The 22,717-nt window shown below is 45.1% G+C and overlaps 1 protein-coding gene across 1 annotated transcript in view; it reads left to right on the top strand.

The window, feature by feature from the left end:
• XEG113 (xyloglucanase 113) overlaps positions 1 to 22,717 on the top strand; it is an 85,919-nt gene that overhangs the window by 4,640 nt on the left and 58,562 nt on the right. Inside the window, exons 3-6 of the mRNA XM_087382449.1 lie at positions 8,195 to 8,400; positions 12,618 to 12,723; positions 19,362 to 19,618; positions 19,757 to 19,892. Of these exons, the coding sequence (XP_087238575.1) occupies positions 8,195 to 8,400; positions 12,618 to 12,723; positions 19,362 to 19,618; positions 19,757 to 19,892 (705 nt within the window). The remainder of the gene's footprint in view (positions 1 to 8,194; positions 8,401 to 12,617; positions 12,724 to 19,361; positions 19,619 to 19,756; positions 19,893 to 22,717) is intronic.

The raw sequence follows: 22,717 nt of genomic DNA, 5'->3' as shown, positions 1-22,717 counted from the left end.
GATCAGTTGAGTGAGGGACTGAAGCAAAGTGGTACCGTCCTCGGATCTCATAATAGGCGGGGCAGGCGCCTCCTCTGTCTGGACCTCCCCGAGCGGGCACAATTTGCAAGTCTGCTGCTCTCTGGGTATACTTGCAGTCTCTTTATGGGCTAGCTAGTCTCTATTCCTGTTTCACTTTACTTAAAATAGGGTATCTTATGGTATGACATAGATTTTCATGGCTTGCAAGAGAAGGAAAAAAGTCTATGAGATAGAAAACTTAAATTTTTTTGTCAAGGTACAAGGACAGAAGGGGAGGAAACATATGGAACAATATCCAAACAACAATAGAAAATAAATTTGCAATATTTGAGGAGGGAGAAATAACTCCATGAAAAGCGAAGCCCCATACAACAAAGTGAAAACTACATCCTCAATGTATAGAGCAGCATGCCTTAGAGGTAGCAGATGCATGAAGGATTGCCATCAAAGTGTGGTCTCAAAGCTATTGGAAGCATTCTAGGCAACAACATCAAGTCATTTGGGTGACTACTAGGCTCACGTCTTTATAAAATTCACCTTGCACCCAAGGACTCATGAAGTGACAACTCTACAATGCCTCAAAACTTGTTTGACTAAAAGACTATACTCTTTAAGGTAGAGATGATCTGTACAATTGGAAAGTGGTGCACAACCTAGATTATCTAGTTGCAAAGATGGTTATAGTAGTGGTCTGAATTTCCTTTGAAACAAACACAAAGTGGTTTGGCAACACAGCATCAAAGATGCTCTCCATAAGACATGATCGGCTGTTAAGTGGAGCACTGCAGCATGAGTGCCTCACTATCCTGAGCTCTGCCGCATCTAGCTCCAGTAATATGAGGGGATCAGATGCACAGTCAAGTAAGTCCACCTGTCTATCTCTTGTGCATGCATTGAAGTCACCAAGAAGGAGGGTGTCATCGTGTATTGTCTCATACTGGTTGTGTCCCTCTGTGGTGACCTTACCTATATAAGATGATGTATCTTACACCATTGTCCTCAAGGTATTGGGCCCTAATGATGAGTCCCTCTTGCGATACTCAGGAAATGGGCGTGGTAGAACTGGATCTTGGTGGGTAACTCCTTGTCCCACCCCAAGTCCGAGACGTATAGAGCTAGAGGAGGTCTAATCTCATCTCGTCGGATCGACTCTGTGGTGCATCCATGCTATACTGAAATGGGGGGAGCCGGTCTGAATACCATGTCTGGCAAACCATGCAAATACGAGTGCATACCATGATGTGCTGCCTCCACACTCTGCTAATTGTCTAGATGACTCTAATGCTAGCCTCTAATGCTAGCCTTGGCAATCTCCAACTGGGTAGCTCCTAGACTCTATGCAGAAAAGTCACTGTCTGAAAGATGGCATCGATATGAAGTGGTGTCATAGCGAATTGTGCTTGTACGATCTGATGTGGGACTGAGGGCTTACTCCAAATCATCCTAGATCCCATGGTCACCTGTTGTGTCTCAAATTTCTTCCACTCTGGTGCTGGGAGATCACCCCCCTAGAACGGTGCTGCATACATAGCAGCGAGCCTCACTAGGGTGTCAAAATTCCAGCCCTTCGTCAGTGGACCTTGAAAGTGAGCTTGGAATCAATGTCTCTCTAGTCGGGCTCGAGCACCCCATCCTCGTGTGTCGTGTTTTGGTTGCATGGGTCATCGTGAAGACTGGTCCTGTGAAAACTGCCCCCAAGTATGTGTAGGCCTGCACTATCTGCACTAGCTCCCCTCGGGAAGTGAAGCTCTGTCGACGAAGTACTGCTCGTGAGGTGTTGAAGATCATAACCTTGGTCTTCCCAAAGTTAACTGTCAAGTCTCTCTCTGTGCAAAACACCTCCAAGGCCTCTAAATGTCTCTGTAGTCCCTTTGCTGAAGATGATATGAGGACTATGTCATTTGCATATAGTAGTATCTATATAATCAAATCAGCAAGTAGTGATCTCTTGCCACCTAGGCAGTCTATGAAGGATGTGATCTCATCAATGTAGAGTCCGAAAGGAGTCGGTGAAAGGGGGCATCCTTGCTTCACGCCGATCGTGCTCTCAACCCAATCTGATAGGCCTCTTGGGGCACGAGCTCTCCCCCTGACGGACTCGTATAGGCTCATCACCCCCCCAAATCAGGAGCTCTGGAATCTGCATCTCATGTAGCCTCCTGATCATGTGGGACCGTGGGATAGTGTCGAAGGCCTTTCGAAAGTCTACAAAGCAAGCGTAGACTTTCTGACCTCTCGATCTTGCCTCCTCAATGATAGCCCTCAGAGTGAAGATGTGGTCTAGGGTGGAGTGTTGTCTCTGAAAACCTACTTGACCTAGAGCCCTCTGTCCACGGGTCTCTGTGTGGCCATTGATCTCTCTCTCTAGAACTGAACCATAAATCTTGGCCAAGGTGTGGCCAATCATGAGGGTACGGTAGTTCCCAGCGTCCATGGGATCAGCTTCTTTGTGTATCGGTACAATGGTGCTAGTGCTCCAAGCAAGTGGGAAGCCGTGGCATATCGCATGGTTGAACATCTATGCTAGGATCGGAGTCAATACCTTTGTCCTTGTGCGAAATGCTCAGTCCGTAGCCCCTCATGGTCTTGTGCTCTCCGGTTATGAAGCCGACATAGTGCAGCCCGAACATTCTGTGCAGTGAACAGATGACAAATATTGGGCCTGGGCATAGAGGACATGTCCGGTGGTGCCTGCATTGGGACGTCATAGAGAGAGCATGCATATGTGTGCCAAACCATTGGATTTGTGATGGGAATAGGTGACTTCCCCTCTGATAGAAGCCCCCATCCAATCTCCCCCTCGGAATGATTTGATCACCTCCTCCATCCTATGCGTGAGGAAAGCCCGCCTCTTACGATATGTCAATCGTCGGGAGATCCGCTGTGCCTCAAGTGACATCAAATGGCCTAGGGCTTGCTTACGTGTGAGGTAAGTTATCATCTCTCTACATTCGTCATCATACCAAGGGTTTTGGGGGGCATCTTCCCACTTGAGACATGTGTGGATCGAGTTGTGGGGAAGGACCCGATGGCGGCTTCGTGTACTACTGAGGCAAGGATGTTTGAGGCATGGGTGAGATCTCCATCATCTCCAAGTAGTGAGGCCAGGAGCTCTTGGGCTAAGTGGCTCACATAGACGGGGTCAAGGGCATAGTCAAAGTGGACTTGCACCCGAGTGGATGTGGGATGGGCCCTCCTTGTAACTGGCATAGTAGCAGATAAACGAAAGGCTAAGTATGAGTGGCCAGGATCAAGTGGGGGGGGAGGTACGATAAAGTCATGTATCCATGAGGCGAAGGCTAAGGGAAACACGATGTAGTCAACTGTGCTCGTTCCGGTGCCATGTGGGAAGCAAGTGACGCCTGATGATGGCCATCTTTAGAGACCATTATATATGATTAGCTCATGGAATGCCCCCAACTCAAGTAGGTGTCGCCCATATCCTGTCACATGCACTGTGTCTGTTGAGTGTCTCACTATCCCAAGCTCTGCTGCATATAGCTCCAGCACTATGAGGGAATTAGATGTTAAATCCAGCAAGCCTACCTGTCTATCTCCTGTACGTGCATTGAAGTCACCCAGGATAAGGATATCACCTTGCTTGGAAAACTCTATGATGTCATCATGTATTGTCTCATATGGGTTGTGTCCCTGTGTAGTGACCTCGTGTGCATATGATGACGTATCTAGGGGAAAATAGCACACTGCGATGAAAATAGGATGTGTATCTAGTAGTTGGATTTGTATCCACATGTGTTGAGTGTGCTCCTCTCTCTGTACCATAGATATGAGTGATCTCATGAGTGATCTGAAAAGGACAGCCACCCCTCCAGACCCGCGTACCCCACTGTTTCTCCTCATCTCCTTCCTATGGGCTGACTCCCAAGCATATCCTGTCACTGTGGGCAGTCCTCTCTCCGAGCTCTCATGCGTCTCGGTGTAGAAGATCACGTCTTTGCCAATGTATGTTTCTGAGAAACCTCCCGGGTCAGACCAGAGGGTGCCATTGCAATTCCATACTGCCATTTTCAGGTTATTCTCCACCCACGTCCTCGGGGGAGACACTGTCATGTGCTATCCATTCCCCCTTCTATCTTCTCTGTCCTTTTTGCTCTCTCTCGAATGATCATTTTGCCATCTTGGTACACAGCCCACTTCCCTTCCTGTTTTGCTGTCATTACACGGAGCATCCCCTCCCGTCGGTGCTCTTGTTGCAAGAGTGTGAGATCATCATCCAAGAAAGTTCTGGTGCCCTTAAATGTTGTCCTCATGCCCATGAGGGATCTGCTGCCGTCCAGAGCCTCACAATCAATGGTACTTCTTGGGGCTGGAGCAGTGGCTTCTTGGGCCTCGAACAGGCAGAGGCAAATCCAGGGCCTCTTGCAGGCGTCATAGCTGACTTCTTGATGTTATTTGCAGGTCTTCAGACTCTGGGCAGAGGCTGCCTTGAGGGCAGGGGCTGTCTTCAGACTCGGGGCAAGGGAGGTGTGTTCGGGGCCCTGGCGTTCTGTTTGGGTCCCTAGACGGGCCTGGGGGCTGCAGTCAGCAGCCTGGCTTGGCCTAAGCCAAGCTATAGGCTGCTGCGGGGGCCTAGAGTTGCCCAGGGCTGTCACGCAGCTTGGCGCACAGCCCGCGGCAGCAGCAGCATCTTGGAGAAGTGAGCACGGGGAAGATAGAGGTCGCGGGGTAGCGTACCATTCAGCGCCACTGAGCAGGAGGGTTGCACAAAGGGCAGGAGCTGAGCACGGGGCTGAGGGCAGGTGAGGGCGAGGCTAAGGGTCACAGGAGGGGCAGGGCTGAGGGGCTGAGAGAGATGGGGGGGGTGTTGGGTCTGAGGGAGGGAGGAAGGGGTCTGAGAGAGAGAGAGAAAGAAAGAAATATTAATGTCCGCAGGAGGCCTCGTGTGCCTATGGGACAAAGTACAGAATCAAGTAACTTATACAGACCACTGTGGGCCGGGGCAAAGGGCTCGCTAAGGTGCTTGTTAGACTAGTACAAAATAGCAAAAAAGTAGCAAAATAGCATGAGGGTGGCATGAAAATATCAAGTGTTCAGAGCTAGAGTCCCAAGTGCATGAATTGGCTCCACATATCCAGGCTCCATGGTGGCTCTCTGATGAGATGCAAAGAGCTCACGTATCTACATCTGTCAGGTTGTCTCCCGTGGTGGTGGAGGGTGTGGTCTCCTCGATCTCTGGATCCGATGGGCTATGTCAAGGGTGACGCCTCGCCTTGGTCGATCTCCCCTGAGGAGAGCTGAAATAGGTCAAACCTCGATCATGTGTGCTCTGGTCGCCTGTCGCATCGTGTACGGTCTTTGTGTCCCTCTTCCTAAAGTGCTGTGTCGGCTCTCTCCACCGATCCATACATCTCTCATGTCAGCTAGCTCCTCCTCCTCTACCCCAGAGTGCCCTGGAGCTGAGTCAAATGCATAGAAATCCGTGACCTGTCTTTGCGCTCGGTCTACCTCAGCACCCTGTGGTGTGGCGGTCCCATCCTGCTGCTCTCTGATATGTCGTAGTAGCATCTCTCTATGTCGTCGCATCTCCATCAAGTAGAGCCCAATACAGACTTGGTCTTGGAAGTGGAACAATCGTGAGAGTGGGCCAAAGCTGTGCCCCTCCTGAAAAAGGCAGTGGTAGCGCCCTCGGATCTCATAGTAGTCTAGGCAGACATAGAGAAAATGCTCCTCTGTTTGTACCACCCCCATTGTGCACAACCTGCAAGTCTGCTCCTCCCGGGGTATGCCTGCAGCTCTCCCTGCCTCGATCCTCAGCTGATGGGACGACACCTGCATCTATCCGATGGCAATCTTCAGCGCATGTGAGACTCCTCTGTCCTCGAGATACTGAGGTCTGATGATGAGCCCATCCTCCAAAACACGACATCTAGTGTCCTCACTAGCCTCCAAAAGATATGCCTTGCATTGATTGAAAAAATTGGCAACTTGGAATCTACAAATGTGGCCCTCCTTGCAGAGAAGGTATATGTAGACAAAACACTAGCTGAGGTAAAAAACATGGAGGGAAAATGCAAGAGGAGTCGAGAAAAGAAAAGGCCAAAAAAAGGAATGGGAGAAAGAGAAGGCTGAATGGATATCTGAAATAAACAAGCTCTGGGACAAGGTACATGCTTTGGAGATTGAAGTGCAGCAACCGAAGGACATGAAAGCGACCCCGGAAGGGAATTACGAGGCAATGGAAGAGCTAAAAACAGAGAATGCCACTCTCAGGAAGGATATTGCAGCCATGCAGGAAACAATGCAAGGCACACATGCTGAGCTTAAACAACAAATCAGCAAAGGGGAAGCTAAGATGTTGGAATGGAAAGATGTGATTAAAAAGGGCACAATAGTCCCGAAGAAAGAATTTATCTTTGAAGCACATGAGGAGGAAAAGACAAGGACCAGCAAGGTGCTAGATGTCCTGGTAAGGGGCCTACCAATAGGAGACACTCCAATGGCAGATGCCAAGATATTGTTCACTATAATGGGGGTCAATCTTACTTGTGCGACAGCCTGGAGGGTGGGCAAACCTAAGGCACCTACAAAGCCATTAGTGCTGAAGTTCCAGACAGTTATGGACAGGAAGACCCTTATGAGCATGAGAGCGACTCTGAAAGGAACCAGAATTTACCTGGATGATGACCTCACTCTTCTACAACAGGAGCACCAAAGGGAAGGTATGGTATTGTAGGCCATCTCATGGGCTATCCATAGATGCCACTTATACCTTCGTATGTGCCTTGTAGGCCTAGTTATAGTCAGTTAGGACTATTGGCACAATTAGTTTATGTACCATCTAGCTCATTTAGGACACTTAGTCTAGTTAGGGCAGTCAGCCCTAGAGTTTTGTTATGTTGGCCCTCCCTTGAGCCTCCACACTTCAGTTTTTACAGCAGTCTATCACAGCATCTCGTTTTTCTCCTTTGTGCTTCCATTGCTTCCAACACCCAACAATGGTATCAGAACAGGTCGGGAATCCATTCCCTCAGCCATTGACAGCTTTCCCAAGCTGTTTGGCAGCCTCTGGAGCCCTCATTTCTGCTGGTCTTACTGGTTTTCACACTCCCACGAGTGTTTGAGACCTTTCCAAGCACTTTTGTTGCAAAGAACCTCTTTCTGACACGAGAAGATTGCATTTTGGAGCAGCTACTGCGAAGGGAGGCACATTCGGAGCATTTGGGAGCATTTCGGACTTGCAGCACCAGCCCCGAGCTCTTCTGCAACTGTACGGCATCACACGTGTGAAATTACTACTGTTGTACGTAATCCGTACAACTTTACGTCCTTGTACAGACACATTTAAGGCTGGCACAGATCTGTACGACTGCATTTACTCCTTCAAAGCTCGCACGTGTGGTCCGTACAACAGTACGGGACTGCGGTACGAAAGCATTTACTGCTGTACGGTGCAGTACATATCTGCTGACAAGCATTTACTGCTGTACGGGGCAGTACGTGACTGCGACAGCAGCATTTATTGCAGTATGGACTGCGTCATCATCATTTACTGCAGTACGGACTGCATCAGCATCATTAACTGCTGTACGGACCGTGTCAGAAGTCATTTACTGCAGTACGGATTTCTGACAGGTGCATTTAATGTTGTACGGGCCTTGTACGGAATCTGCAGCAGGCTTTGAAGACAGTTCAGTCTGCTTCGAACTGCGTTTCAGTGTTTTGAAGCATTTTTCTTCTTTTTGGAGCAGTTTGGTGCTGCCTTGTGAAGTGTGCCAGCTTCTAGAGCAGTTTGGAGCTTCAAAATCTATTCTTATGGTCTTTCATTCTCTGCCTTATGAGAAATGGTATTAGTTCGCATGTCATGGAAGTAGAATGAGAAGTTCCTTTGCTGATGTATTTCAACTCCTCTCTCTTTGTTGCAATCCTGAATAAGTATCTGCTTTGCCTTCTAAGAAGAAGCTTCTCTTTCACTGACCATAGTCTTTATGGTTCTTGCATAAATGTATAGATTTGGACATATGATGCTGTAGGTACATGTGTATGGCAGAAATATATATTTTGATTTGCGGGCTCCATACTCCTAAAACTGAAACCTTGTGAGGGAAGCATGTGCCTGCCCAGGTCACTCCAGTGCATGATGATGTAATCTGCAAGTTATGTACTGATCTTGTCTCCTCAATAATATTGTCAGTGACTGTTGATGTTGATGAAGGTGCAATGGATACAGAGATACTGAAGTCTTTATTCTGGGAAGGTGTCCCTGTCTTTGACATGGGTAGCAATGCGAATACCTTTGATGTTGGCTGGGGTACTCCAAGTTTCCACAAGATGGGAAGAGAAAAAGTTATCCTAGTCAATCAATTCTTGTCAATGGGATATGAACTGCTTATGTGCGACACTGATATGGTTTGGATACAGGTAAGCTGGGAATTTTATTCAGAGTACTAAATGCATGATCTCTTGAGTGGTGTGTGACAATTAAACTTCTGAAATATAAACTTCTCAGTTATTATAAAAATATTCAGGATATTTCATGCATTTCATACTAAAATTGTTTCAAGCCCCATTAAATACAATAACAAACACGTGTGTCCTCTTGAATGCTGTTGCCTATTACCTTCACATTGTAAAAGTGAAATTGCAGAAGTACTCTTGATTCTTGCAAGAGGTCTTTCTCAGATTTGTGTCAGCAACAAATCACTAGTGTAATGCCATGATAGTAAATCAGTCTCTTCTTTTGGCTTTCTATCTATAGTGGGGTTGCATGAACCAGTGGAGGTCCTTGTTCCACTTGCTCTCATTGCCTTTCTGCGGAGGAGTTTATTTAGCATTGTCCAGTCCATAGGATTGAGGATAGGCGAGGATCGTCTGGAGGGGGATTGCTAGTCTTTTAAGAACTTTTGTTCCTTCTCCTCTCTTCATGATTTGGGTTCGTGGATTGGATGTTGGCCTCAGGTGTTTTGTGAGAGGCATGACTCTTCTCGGGCTCTTTCAGTTTGATGACATTTATTTGAGTCATGCTCTCCGGATGATGTTCTTACCAACCTATACATGCTACAATGGATACTTTTTGGGAGATTCTGGTGAGCATTTCAGCATGGCCTATCTGGAGATCCAGATGCACATAGTCTTTATCTAGATGGCTTCGAGATATTTGGACAGATACTATACACACTTTGATGGCCATATGGTTTGGCTAGGAGGAGAGTTTTCCTCAAGAAGTGGAGTGGCTCCCCGTTTTTCTCGAAGTTCACCAATAGGGTTGAGGTGGCACTTTCAGCCTCAACCTTGGTGCTTTTCTAGCTCTCTTTGATGAGCACGCTTTTTACCCACTTAGGGTGTCTTTTCTCATGCCTTATTTTGCCATGCTCTTCACACTTGGGGTTTCTTTCATACATATGAAGTCTTTTCATTGAAAAAAAAAGAGAGTTGTCGCTTGGTTTACCACCCGTTAGGAGGACGGTAGATCATCGGATAGATTTAGTTCCAAGAGCTTAGCCTGTAAGCATGGCGCCTTACAAGATGAGCTAAACAAAAGAAGATGAGATATCATGACAGTTGTCGGAATATCTATGCTTGGGGCAGATTAGCAAAAGTAAATCTCCTTGGGTTGCTCTAGTAATTAAAGCACAAGAAGGGTAGAAGTTAGAGAATGTGCATGTATTACAAAAATTGAATAAAATTACAATCAAGAAGCAATATCCCCTTAGAGCGAATGACTTGATTGATAGGCTGCAAGGAGCTGAGTAGTTTATGAGATTGGCCTTCGTATTGGCTACTACCAGATTCACAGAGTTGAGGAAGATGTCTATAAGATGGGATTCCGAACTAGGCATAGCCATTATGAGTTCTTAGTACTCCCTTTTGGACTCATGAATGCTCCTGTGACCTTCCAATGGATGATGAATGATATCTTTCGTCAATATCTGGGGAAATTCGGAGTGCTATTTTTGGACAATATTATGGTATACAACCATTCTCTTGATGAGTATATTGAGCATCTCTTCATTGTGTTAGCGACAATAAGGAGTGATAAGCTGTATGCGAAGGAGTCTAAGACTGATAAAGAACTCTTGTAAGTTGTAACTTGGACATGACCTTTCCCGAGATGGCATGAGCATTGACCATGAGAGGATCCAAAAGGTATTGGATTGGCCCGTTTGTCAGACACTAGGCAACTTTGTTCGTTCTTATGTTAGTCAATGAGGGGTTATTCAAAGCGAACTATTCCTTTCGACGAACTCCTTAAGAGACGTGGACTTTAGTCTAACAGTCCTATCTCTTGGAATGATAAACTTGATAGGCTTTCTGGACTCTCCAGTTTAAGGTGAAAGAAGCACCTATATTGGCGTGATAAAGGACTCTTGTAAGTTGTAACTTGGACATAAACTTTCCTGAGAGGCATGAAAAGGTATTGGATTGGCCCATTCGTCAGACACTAAGGAAACTTTGTGCGTTCTTATGTTTGACTTTCGTTCTTAGGAAGTCATTGAGAGGTTATTCGAAGCGAACTATTCCTTTTGACGAATTCCTTAAGAGACGTGGACTTCAGTCTAACAGTCCTATCTCTTGGAATGATAAACTTGATAGGCTTTCAGGACTCTCTAGTTTAAGGTGAAAGAAGCACCTATATTGGCTCCGGATCCCAATGGACCATTTGTAGTTGAGGTTGATGCTAGTGATTTCGCAGTAGGCATAGCTTTATTCTAGGAGGACAGACCGGTAGCTTTTGAGAGTAAAAAGCTAGATGATACTCAGGTTTGGTGGCCAACCTAGGAGAAGAAATTATATGCAGTTATTTATGCATTGAAAACTTGGAGACATTGTCTAGAGCCAAGTTTGTTGTATTGAGGGGCCATGAGTCTACTAAATACATATGTGATAGGCTTGAGTTGAGGGGAAGGCATGGTGGGCTGAATTGATGCAAGACTTTGATTGGAAATTAGATATTAGAAGGGTGGTTTGAACAAGATTGCCAATGCTTTGAGTCGCATTGGTGAGGTAAACTCTTTGAGTTTTTACCTAGATAGGAGCTGACTTTTATGATTCCTTGAGAGGGCTATATAAGGCCGTCAATCATTTTGGTTGGTATTGGCAATGGGTCAGGGCGGGAGCTCCACACAAATAGACCAAGGTTCAGGGTAAAACGATCTGTTCATGTGGCAGGTGGTTAGTTCTACATTTGAATGGCTTTCTATTCTGAAATGATAAGGGTTGCGTCCCTAATGATGTAGAGGTTAGGAGGAAGATCTTATATGAGTGTTATGGTGCTCCAACCATAGTTCATCCTAGAATTCAACGAACCGATGGCTTAGTAAAACAGATGCTTGATTGGCCTAAGATGAAGGCTGAGATTACTGACTATGCGGTAAAGGCAAGCAATGTCAATCGAATAAGCCTGAGTGCCTTAGGGCTGGAGGATTGTTGCATCCTCTAGATATCCTGGAAGTAAATTGAAGAGTTTTTCCATAAACTTCACTGTGGGATACCAACAAGTGCATGGTGCTATTTGGAAAAGATGGCTAGAATTTACCTACACACTGGACACTTCTGGCAGGATGTGTTAAGAAGTTAGGAGGCACTTTGAGTATGAGTTCCACTGATCATCGTAAGTCTGATGGGCAAATAGAAAGTGTGGATTAGGTCTTGAGAGATTTGCTTCGAGCATGCGTCTCCAAGAAGCCATCTCATTGGGAAGTACATCCCAAATTGCCTACAATACTACTAAGCATACGGCTACCGGATTCAATGAGTTTATGCTTATGTATGGATATAAACCTAGGTCTCCTATGACGGTTGTATTGAAGGGTATTCAGCTAGATGCAGCTAAAGATTTCTTGCAGGATATTCAAGAGCTGTTAGTGACTGTGTGAGAATGTATTAGGAGTTCTTAGGATAGAGCACGGTTGTATGCTAATAGACTGCGTTTGCCCAGAGATTTTTATGAGGGAACGCATGTGTACTTGCGAATATCAAAGGTATCAAAGACGTTACGGATGGGGTCGTAGAAAAGTAATCCCCTAGGTACTATGGACCCTTCTTAATCTTGAAAAGATATTAATGAGGTTGCATATAAGCTAGAATTGCTAGCCTTCGTCATGGCTGAGTCTGCCCTTCACCTCCGGAGTGCCGACAGAACTTTCTCATTTGGGTTCCTTTGGAGATCTTTTTGAAAGGTGCAACCTGCAAATAAGCATCCCAAAACTTTTGACCAACTTATTTAATTATAAGGGCAATTGCCTTTCAGGCTGTCGGTGGAATAAATGTGTTCTCAAGACCCTTCAATAGTAAGCCTTAACACTGAAATGTTGGCTACCCTGTATATCTGGAAATCGCTGGTGGATTGTGTTACTTCTCTTTCACAAATTCTAGGCATATTACAGCTTTGATTGGAAGTCAACTAGGACAGTCATTGGTTTATTTGGTTTTGATAGCAAAAAATGTGCCTCGAGTCTTGTGGGTGATGAATTATCTGTTTCAATTTCAAATTTCACCCGTGCAGCCCATATTCAAGTCTCTGACATGTAGATGCACATCAAGAGACTTCAGCAATACTTTCTATAGGTGTCTACTTTAAAAGATTGGAGTTGAGATGTAAAAGATGACTTCTGTTATTTATTATTGGCTGGATGCAGAATCCACTTCCGTATTTTGCTCGGTTTCCTATAGCTGATGTCTTGGTCTCAAGTGACGAAGTGGCAAGTTCAGTGAATAATGATCAATTGGAAGTTTGGGAAAGAGGTAACCGCTGTTTCTAGCTCCTAGCTGGCATTACTGTTGGAGCACATTGAAAGCTAGATAATTCTATGTTTCTTTTTCGCCCTAGATGAGGTTTGAATTTGCTTTAAGCTTTGCAATTACTTGGCATCTCAAGGCTTCAATATGGATGAATTGTGAGGTTGTTAGTGTTGAAAGAAACAAGCTGAGGTTGGTACAGTTACCCTACCCGACAGGAGAAAACCTTGCATAACACCTCACCCTGCTGTGTTTTGCCTATTGGTTTTCTATTTACTGCCTTACTCCAGAGTCCATACAAGTCTAGGTAACGGAGGGCAGGCATCACAACTGATTGCGTCAAGTTAATGTGAGTGCTATTAGCTACTTTTGGCTAGTGGATCCCTTAGTTGAAGGTGGGTAGTAACGAACAGTTGACCGAAAACTTAAATACACAGTTTTATTAACATTTCTGGTTTCTGGAGGCACGTATAGTCCGAATAGGGTGATTATTTCATTTTTTACAGTTTCTGCACATTACTATTTCTCTGATTAGGGATACTATGTAGTTTTTCACTGTTGTTTATACTACAATTTTCTTTTGTTCTGCATATTACATTTGGCAAAATCGTCCACTTTTTTTTTTTCTAGGCCGCCCTGCAGCATCAGCATGCTCTTACATGGATAAGGGTGCGTCACCACCTACTCCAAAATCATTGCCTTCGATTTATGCTTCTCGGCTTTTCCCTTGATAATGTTGTCTCCTATTAATGGCTGACTGCAATTTTGTTGGGAGAGCGGGAAGCAAGTGGGATTTGAGAAATCAGTCCGCTTGCATGGCAAATCTCTCATGATTGGAATGGAACAGCTTATGTGTGAGAATCCACAAACATCACAAACTAATGTAGCTGGTGTGAGATATAAAAAACGACCACTGGGTGGACCAGAAATGACATCAATGGTTGTAGACCCGATGGTGGTACTTTGTGGATGTGCGAAGTGTCATCAGTCTTGTATGGCATGTTGATAATTTAGCGAGAGGTGTAAACTATAGTTGAACGACTCGTAATGCCACTGATGTGTAGGTCCAGCCCATGCACTAGCTTCCAACATCGTGTTATTAGATGTAAGCATGTGTGGATACTAAATGTCAATCACCATCTGGTAAATGGTATAATCATGTGAAGATGGTAGAACTACACTAAAGATGGTATGTACACAACCATGCTAGAGAGCCCGATAGAAATAATGCCATACTGAGGATGGTGAAAATGAGACCATCCTATCGATCGAAAAGGCATACTGGAAAGATGACAGTCATATTCAAGGTAACATGACCATGTCGAAGATACATTTGTGCTTCATCCATGAGATCAGCAAATGAAATCTTGACCCACAAATCACGCCACTAGTTTCTCATCACACACCAACCACACATATATTACACCAACACACATACACGCCTAACAAACACGCAGATGTTCTCATGCATACTCATATGAGCCTTAGACTCTATGCACTAGTGCACCCAAAAGCACATCAACTTTCCCAAGAGGGACCCTGCCATGGCATGCATATTTTCTTTTTTTTAACCACGCGTCATGCATGAGTGTCAAAAAATACGCTTTGGGGTGCTTCTATCCTTCCTAGACCTGAATAATGTGTTTTCTTACATACTCATATGCTAATTTCTGGTCCTTGATAAACTTAGCTGCAGCAAATACCACGTCTTTATGTGCATAACTCACAAAGGTTAAGGTTCCCCATAAATCTCCTGGGTTGGAGCTTTACTTCTAGACGAGTGTATGGTCTTAAAGATAAACTTTCCACAACCGAGGGTGATCGTAGACATAGCTGTGTAATAATTTAAGAAAGATTTTGTTTGCAGCCTTGCTCTGTCCATCAGTCTCCAGATGATATGAAGATAGAAATTCTAGTTTGGTACCCAAGTTGTCAATTAATGCTGGCCAATAATTTCTAAGTAAACTTACTCCCTTGGTTAGAAACGATAGACTTGGAATTACCATAATGAACAAAAGTATGCTTACGGTCATGTTTTGCTTTTTCACAAATGGAACAAGAAGAAATGTACTGATAAACATCCTTTCTAATCTGAGGCCAATAGAAATACCTTTCAAGCTGCCTCAAAGTCGGTACTGTCACGGGCTTGTGCAGCCGTGGACATGCTGGGCTGCCACGCAGGCAGCCACATCAGCTGCCACGCAGGCAAAGGGACACACAGACAGATTGGGTGAGCAGTACAGGTCGGTGCAGCAGACTGATCTAGTTGGTGCAGCAGAATGGTCCAGTCAGTATAGCAGCCCCTCCAGTCGGCCATTTTAGGGTCCACAGCCTTTGGCGCTCATTCATCCTCCTCCTCAGAGAGCTCTGGCCCTCCGCCAGCAGTAGCATTGGAGTCCACGATCAGGCCCGGAGAAGAATGCAGCAGACCAGCAGCCCATCAGTCCTTAAGTTAGTCTACTGTAGTCGTTAGTTCACTCTTTTGTAGTGAGGGATTCCCCTCCATACAGTTCTTGTCTATTTACAATTGTATTCAGCTCTTTGGGCTAGATGTTGTTCATTGTTCATTTTCACTCTCCGGAGGCTTGCTATATTCTCTCCCTCTGATTCTCACACTCACTCCACAGTTCCACTTGTGTTTTGAGTGCATCATTCTTTTAGTTCAGATAGTATTGAGAAGGAGAGAGAGTGAGTTAGGCTATCTCCCTACTACATTGGTATGAGAGCTTCATATTTTCTTTTCTGAGATAGGGAGGGTGAGTTTAGGAACAGCCCCACTGTTTTATGGTACAGATGAGATTTGGGAAGGGATACCATGAGTACTAGTGAGCAGTCCAAGATGGGTGTCACTGGGACGTGAATTTCTAAGCTTTAGGAATTTACGGTGATTGCCCAAGCCTCCAACTGATTAAAAACAGTTCAAAGGACACTTCAGTGCAATTAATTCCATGGGCCAAGGCAAGGGACAAATCCTGCAGCTAAAAATAGCGTAGGGGGCCACGTTTAGCAAGCTGGCTTGAAGAGCAAGCAAAAAAGGGCGAAATTTGCTTTGAAGCTTGTTTCTGGACCACAGAAGAAGAGGGAGAGGCAAGTCATAGGATGGGAAAGTGCTCCAGGGCTATGCTATCACATTGCCTTGCTGATTTTCGACTACCAGGGCAAATTGTGGGCTGTTGGTGGGCTGCCAGAAGCTCAAAAACTGTTGAAACCAGAGTCAAAGAGTGTGTTTTTATTGAGTACTAGAGTAGTACTAGACTACTTTATATCCTAGAGTGCCACGTGTCACTATGGGACTTATCCCATATACATTTGACACTTGGAGTGTGTGTATGCCTATCCTATAAAGGCATTGTACTTTCTCATGTCAAATCAATCAACTCACTTGGAGCTCTCTTGGTCATGTAAGTTCTATTGGTTATTGCATCCTTTCATTTCAGTTATGCTTTCCATTTAGTTCTTTGCCTTTCCATTTTTCATTCCGTTCCTCCATGCCATGTCTCTTCACGTGGTATCCGAGCCACCCCAAGAGGTTGAGGTGAGGAAAGTGAGAAAGGCTACTCTCCCTCCTCCTTCTTGGAAGGTCCTCTCTTCCACTTGAGACTTGAGCTCCTCTCCCTTGAGCTCTGCTCCTCCTCTACCCGAGCCTCACCACCGGCATTGGAGACCTGAAGATGAAGACATGGAGCTGCTCCTGTTGCCTGAGATCTTGATTCTCTCCACCGACATTGGCTGTATTGACTTGGAGAAGGAGAAGGAGATGACCTTCACGATCTTCATCGACTTGCTGGCCGGCATTTGCAGCTCAGTTCTCTGCAAGGAGCCCACAGCAAATGCCCTGATGGCTGCCTAGCTACAGCCACTTCTGCCCGGAAAGCGCCTGTTCTCTGAGCGGCGTCCATATCTTGCGACAGAAATGGAAGTTCAACCTGCAATCCGAAGCAAAGTTGTAGAGCATCTTGCGAAATACATTTTTCATTTTACAGCTTTTCGTTTTGACATCTTGGTGAAAAGTTATGGCCTCTACAAGAAAGTGACGAATTTCATCCCTGCGCGAATTTCGTGTCTGTAACTGTGGGCTGCTAGTGTTCAGCCTCATGTATTATGAGAACGTGGTTTAGCCTTGCAAAAGGACATTATTAGATGCTGGAATCTGCCTTGAATATGCTAAATGCTCCTGCACACTGACTCTTCTCGGAGAACTCTATCTTTCTCTTGTACTTAGAGCATCATGGTTTCCATCTCCTCCAACTCGGTGATCATGGACAAATTCAACGGGGAAGGTTTTCCCACCTGACAAACCAAGATGAAGCTCCTTCTTATGAAGGAAGGTGTATGGGAAGTTATCGATGACGAAGATGCTGATGAAATTGAACACAAGGAATGGAAGAAACGGAACACTCGGGCCATTTCTCTCATTGGGCTTTCCTTGCGGACTCCTTGATTTATCATGTGGACATCAAATCGACTATAAAGGATATTTGGAAGAGTTTGGAGACTCTATTTGGTAACAAAATTACAAACTCCAAAGTTTTTCTAAAGTTGCAATTTTACAAGTTGGAAATGAAGGATCATGATGAGTTTCGTGATCATTTATCTAAATTGCAATCTCTTGTACAACAATTGTCAAGTTTAAAATGTCCTCCTGAAGATGAGGATAAGATGGCAGTACTTATGAAAAGTATGGAAGGAGTCTCTCGCTTTGAGAACACTCTCGAAGTACTTAGGTTGGTTACTACCACATTTGATGATATGGTAGCTCTCCTCCTTGAAAAGGATTGCCACAACAAGAATTCGACTCCTCATTATTCAGGCACTGACGAGGCCCTCATCTCCCACAACAAATGAAGAGCCAGCAAGAACATCACATGCAGGTACTGTATGCGCAAAGGGCATCTTGAAGCACACTGCTTCAAAAAGAAGGATCGAGAACAAGAGCAACATCATGCTAATCTTGCAGCTGATAAACCACCAGACGAGCTTCCTCAAGATTAGGTGCTCTCGGCCTATGTTGTGGATGACAAAGATTTTGCATTCTAAGTATGTGTGACATGAGCCAATTAAAGGTTCTCTGCCTTGAGAAGTCCCTCTAAAATGATGTATGGATTTTATGTGTCAATAAGGGTCCTTTGCCCTGGGTAGTTCCCCAAAAAATGATTCTATTACTTTGGCTTATGTTTGTCTCCTATCCTTGTCAGAGTAACGGGGTGACGAGTGATGGTCTATACTTACCGGTCGCAAGCTCGTAGCAGACTGGTCCAGTCGGTACAGCAGCCCTTCCAGTCGGCCATTTTAGGGTCCAAAGGGTGCTATAAAAGAGCAGCCTTTGGCCCTCATTCATCCTCCTCCTCAGTGAGCTCTAGCCCTCAGCCAGCAGCAGCATTTGAGTCCAGGATCAGGCCCGGAGAAGACTGCAGCAGACCAGAGCAGCCCATCCAGTCATTCAGTTAGTCTATAGTAGTCCTTAGTCCACTCTTTTGTCCTGTAGTCCTTAGTCCTGTAGTGAGGGATTCCCCTCCACACAGTTCTTGTCTATTTACAGTTGTATTCCGCCCTTTGGGCCTGACATTGTTCATTATTCATTTTCCCTCTCTGGGGGGCTGCTATATTCTCCCCCTTTGGTTCTCACACTCGCTCCACAGTTCCACTTGTATTTTGAGTGCATCATTCTCTTAGTTCAGATAGTATTGAGCAAGAGAGAGAGTGAGTGAGGCTATTTCCCTGTTACAGTAACATATCTCGACATCCTACAAATGGAAGGCTATGACATCGCTGTCACACAGATCTTGTTCTAATTTCATACATATCCTCCCTCATTTAACTCCGTCCAGATCATCCTTGTGGCTCCTCCCTTAGTTAACTCCGTCCAGATGTGGATTGTCCTGATAATTCTCCTTCATGACTGCTAAGCCTTCATGATGACTGTGGAATGGCACGAACCTGTGTCTTCGAGATAAAACATTGGCAACCACATCCTCTTTTCTAGTTGTGTGTTGATTAAAATATCCTATGGTCTTCACGAGCAGTTGTAGCTAGTATAAAGAGGATGTGGAGTATTTTTTGATTAGCCTTCTCATTTAATGCTAGCCTTTGAGTTTGCCCTTCACCTCGTGATTGCTGATAGAAACTTAATACGAAGACTTTTGTATAAAGGGATGCTCAAGTGTGTGGAATGTGGATATTTATGTGTGTGATCAATTGTTTATACTATGGTCTACTCTTGCCATTGGATGGTGATGACGCTGGTGTAACCTGTCTTTTGTGGGGGGATGAGGAGTGCAGAAGCATGTTTTGTAACAAAACAATCTTGTGTTTCTTATTACGTGGCAAGTTTGATCTCCCTCTTGTTCGAATAAAAATGGAGCACCGGTTTTAGCTGGATTGTTGGATCAGAGTATCTTTAGTATTGTTGTCTGGGGTCCTTATTGTATGGTCTTAGTTTATGTGGTAATTGAGATGCCATCTGTTGTTTGTGTTTACATTCATGATTGTTTGTATTTTAGATTTTTTTGTTCTGGATTAGAGAATTCTAAGGTGGTTATTCCACAGGTTAATTCTAACAGGTTTGGTAACAACCTCTCATAGTAAGATTCTCATGGGTTCTGTTACACATTTTGAAGATTTCACTGACCCAGATATACCTGCAGCCCAAAGTGCATACAATATTGGCATTTTTCACTGGCGCCCCTCGGAAGTAGCAAAACAATTTGCTCATGAATGGGAAAAACTACTTCGAGCAGACGACCATATCTGGGATCAGAATGGGTTTAATGACTTGATGAGAAGGCAGCTAGGGCCTGCTGTAGACAGCGGCAGTGGACTTTTCTATTCTTATGATGGAAACTTAAAGCTCGGTGTCCTTCCTGTCAGTATTTTTTGCAGCGGTCACACATATTTTGTACAGGTGATGTGGCTATGACAACCTGTCTTTATCTGTTTTGAACCCTGGACAATTCTGATTGTGAAAGATTGTGCTTATAGTGCGAAATGATAGAAAATGTATTTATGTTCTATGACAATCTGTTTTACTTACACGGAGCAGGCTTTGTATGAGCAACTGGAGCTAAAGCCCTATGCGGTGCATACAACATTCCAGTTTGGTGGAACAGAAGGCAAGCGACATCGGCTTCGAGAGGCTAAGCTGTTTTATGACAAACCTGAATACTACAATGTGCCAGGTGTGGTGTTGCTGTGACGAGCATAACAAAATGCTAGCTGTGGGGTGGGGGATCGTTTTTTTGGTTGGGGCCCCGGGAGGGGAGGGGGGGGGGGAGGATAAAAATTTAGGTAGCTCTATTAAAGTTAAAGAAGAAGAAGTCAAATAATTTTCATATTTTGGCTCGCAGAAGCGAAATGCCATCAAGGAAGAGTGAACAAATTAAGCCCCTAACTAAGGGCTCCAAACTAATACATGGATCTCTTTTAGCTGGGACAAGCCCCAACCAAGGCTTGCAAACTACATCCTTAACCAAATGCTTGTAAAAACCAATCTTGCACAGAAATACCATACTTTAAAACATAACATGATGCATTGATTGCTTGCAAAAGAAAGTCCCCGTGAAAACCATCTTCTTGCACACCAAACTCTCTGGTACCCTCATACTCGTTGACCCAATTGAGAACTATCTGTTTGCATCTGTAAACACTTCGCAAGAGCTGCTCCTGTTGAACATACTACTGCTGACAAGCATTTTCGGGACCTTTGGCTATCGCTGTGCCATCCTCTGTCCTACACATCCTTTAACACCACATGTGAGCCAGTTAGCTTACAATGGCAGACACGTAAGGCGACAACCCACGTGTGATACTTGCATAGCTTTAAAAACCTGACTGAGCACACACAGATACTATCTGCTTCAACACACTGTTTGCTAAAGTGTAGCCTTGCAAATTGCATAACTTTTGATGAGCCAAATGTGAGCTAATTGCAAGCAGACCACTAGATTCTTGGTTAAAAATGTTGGCATGAGACCCAGAGGCACCCACCACTCAATGCACAGTGAACCTAACTGTGAAGCAACCTCAAAATAACACCTTTTGCCACCAGACTTCAAACATTAGAAGTGATGGATCACAACAATTAGAACACCCTGACCCTTCTTAAAAAACCCCTGTATACGGGGCAGCAACAACTATGCACAGAGTTGCTGAATAAACCTGATGCTCTAGTGAAAAAAGAACTCATAAACCGGCTGTTAATTTGCAACCTACTAGACTTGAGCTAAGGGGGAGCATTGGCCCTGGGCCCCGGGGGCAGCAAGTGACCTATGCAGTAACCCTACCATTTTTTCCTAGCCTGATAGGTGACCAATGCCAATAATATGTGAGTGTAATATAAAAATATATGCTGTGATCCATGCATATATAGCAGTAAGTAGGAGAAAATAGAGGGACTAGTGGAAGATCCCAAATCTAGGGCTTTTCCATCAATACAGGATCTACCTGCTTTTTGTGCCATTTACTTGTGAGTGTGAGAGAGGAGTGAGGATGAGCTCTCGCAGCATCTCTGACTGCTATCTAGCACTTGCAGCATATGCCAGTGCAGCACCTGTATCCCAATTAGGTAAATAGTAAGATTACCATTGTCTTCGCAAGCTTAATTTGTCAATCGGACACTACACTTGGATTTTCTTCAGCATTCCAGTCATAGATGGTTGGTCAAAGCAAAAGACCAAAAGCTGCTATTCTGGATCTTTCAAGGTGTACATAGATGACCAGTTGACATTGTCAGAACGGTTTTCTTCACAGGTAGAGTTTGCATATAATAACATGGTCCATTCCACCTCGGGGCTGGGATGGTAGCACCTTGCCTCCATTGCTTATGCAGACACAGCTAATTGGTTATGATTGATTAAAAAGCAGCATATTTGACAGAGTCGTGTAAAATTGTGTAAGCCCTATGAATATTGAACCAGATTCCACTTAAGACTAAACTCTCATAAAACCATTCATCACAAGACTGCCACCATCATCAGAAGATTTTCAATAATTCCAGCACATAAACATCACCAAAAATAATTAACCATACAATGGAAAACCGAGGCTGACGTATGCGATGAGGCCGTGTCCCTTCACTAGAATTCTTTGCCTCATCCTAGGATATTTCCATCTTTTATTTCAGAAAAGCATATAAAAGGCTTATGAGTCTTGGATAGAATATCAAGACCCTTTTAAGTGTTTTGACAGACACAATGCTTTGGTATCCCTAGTTCAGTTACAATGCTTTTCAATAATATTTAGCTTAGAACTACAGCAGCAGCTCCCCATCGCCCCCTGTCTCTCTCTCCCTGCTCCCCTACCTCCATCCCTCTCATCCCTTCATCCCCTCAGCCCCCTAGTCTCCCTGCTTTCCTCACCTACTCCATACAGCTCCACATCACGGAAGCTAAATGCTCCATATTGTGGCTGTTTGACAGGGCCTAACCGCTTAAACTTACTGCCCTGCAAGTTTCCTCTTGCCTGGTCATTCTTCAAGGCTTGGGAAGCTACAAGGACCTGCTCCATAATTGATTCATCTGCTCCAGAAAAAGCTCCCTCAACAGCTCTGAAAACATGTTTTGGCAGCTTCAAAACTTGCAGCAAGTGGTGGGTTCCCTGCTCCCGAAGCTCCCCTCCTCGCCATATCGTCCCCTCCTTCCCTTCCATTCGGCCTCCGCCTCCCCCGTCACACCTCCTGCTCCGCCTCCCCTTCCACGCCCCCTCCCGTCGCTGCTCCCTCCTCTTGCACCCCGGCGTGCCTAAATCTCCTCCCTTCGTGCCCCCCACGTCTTCTCCTCCAACCCGCACTACTTCCGCCCCCCCCCCCCTCGTCTTCTTCTCCCCCCCACCCTATCTTCTGCCCCCCCGCGTGTAGGCAGCTGCCGCCCCCACCCTCTTCTACCTCCTCCCCCCCACGTGCTTCTTCTCCGCTCCCCTTCTTTCATCGCTTCCGCTCCCCCCCGCTTCTTCCTTCGCCTCCACCTCTTCCCGTAGGATCCTTTTCCGCCCCCCATGCGCTATTTTT

The sequence above is a fragment of the Dipteris shenzhenensis genome, chromosome 12 (assembly GCF_047967505.1).
Source record: "Dipteris shenzhenensis isolate YYH24624 ecotype China chromosome 12, Dip_SZ_1.0, whole genome shotgun sequence".
Classification (NCBI taxonomy): Eukaryota; Viridiplantae; Streptophyta; class Polypodiopsida; order Gleicheniales; family Dipteridaceae; genus Dipteris; species Dipteris shenzhenensis.
The sequence above is the reverse complement of the archived record's forward strand: the minus strand, read 5'-3'. Positions and strand labels throughout refer to the sequence as shown.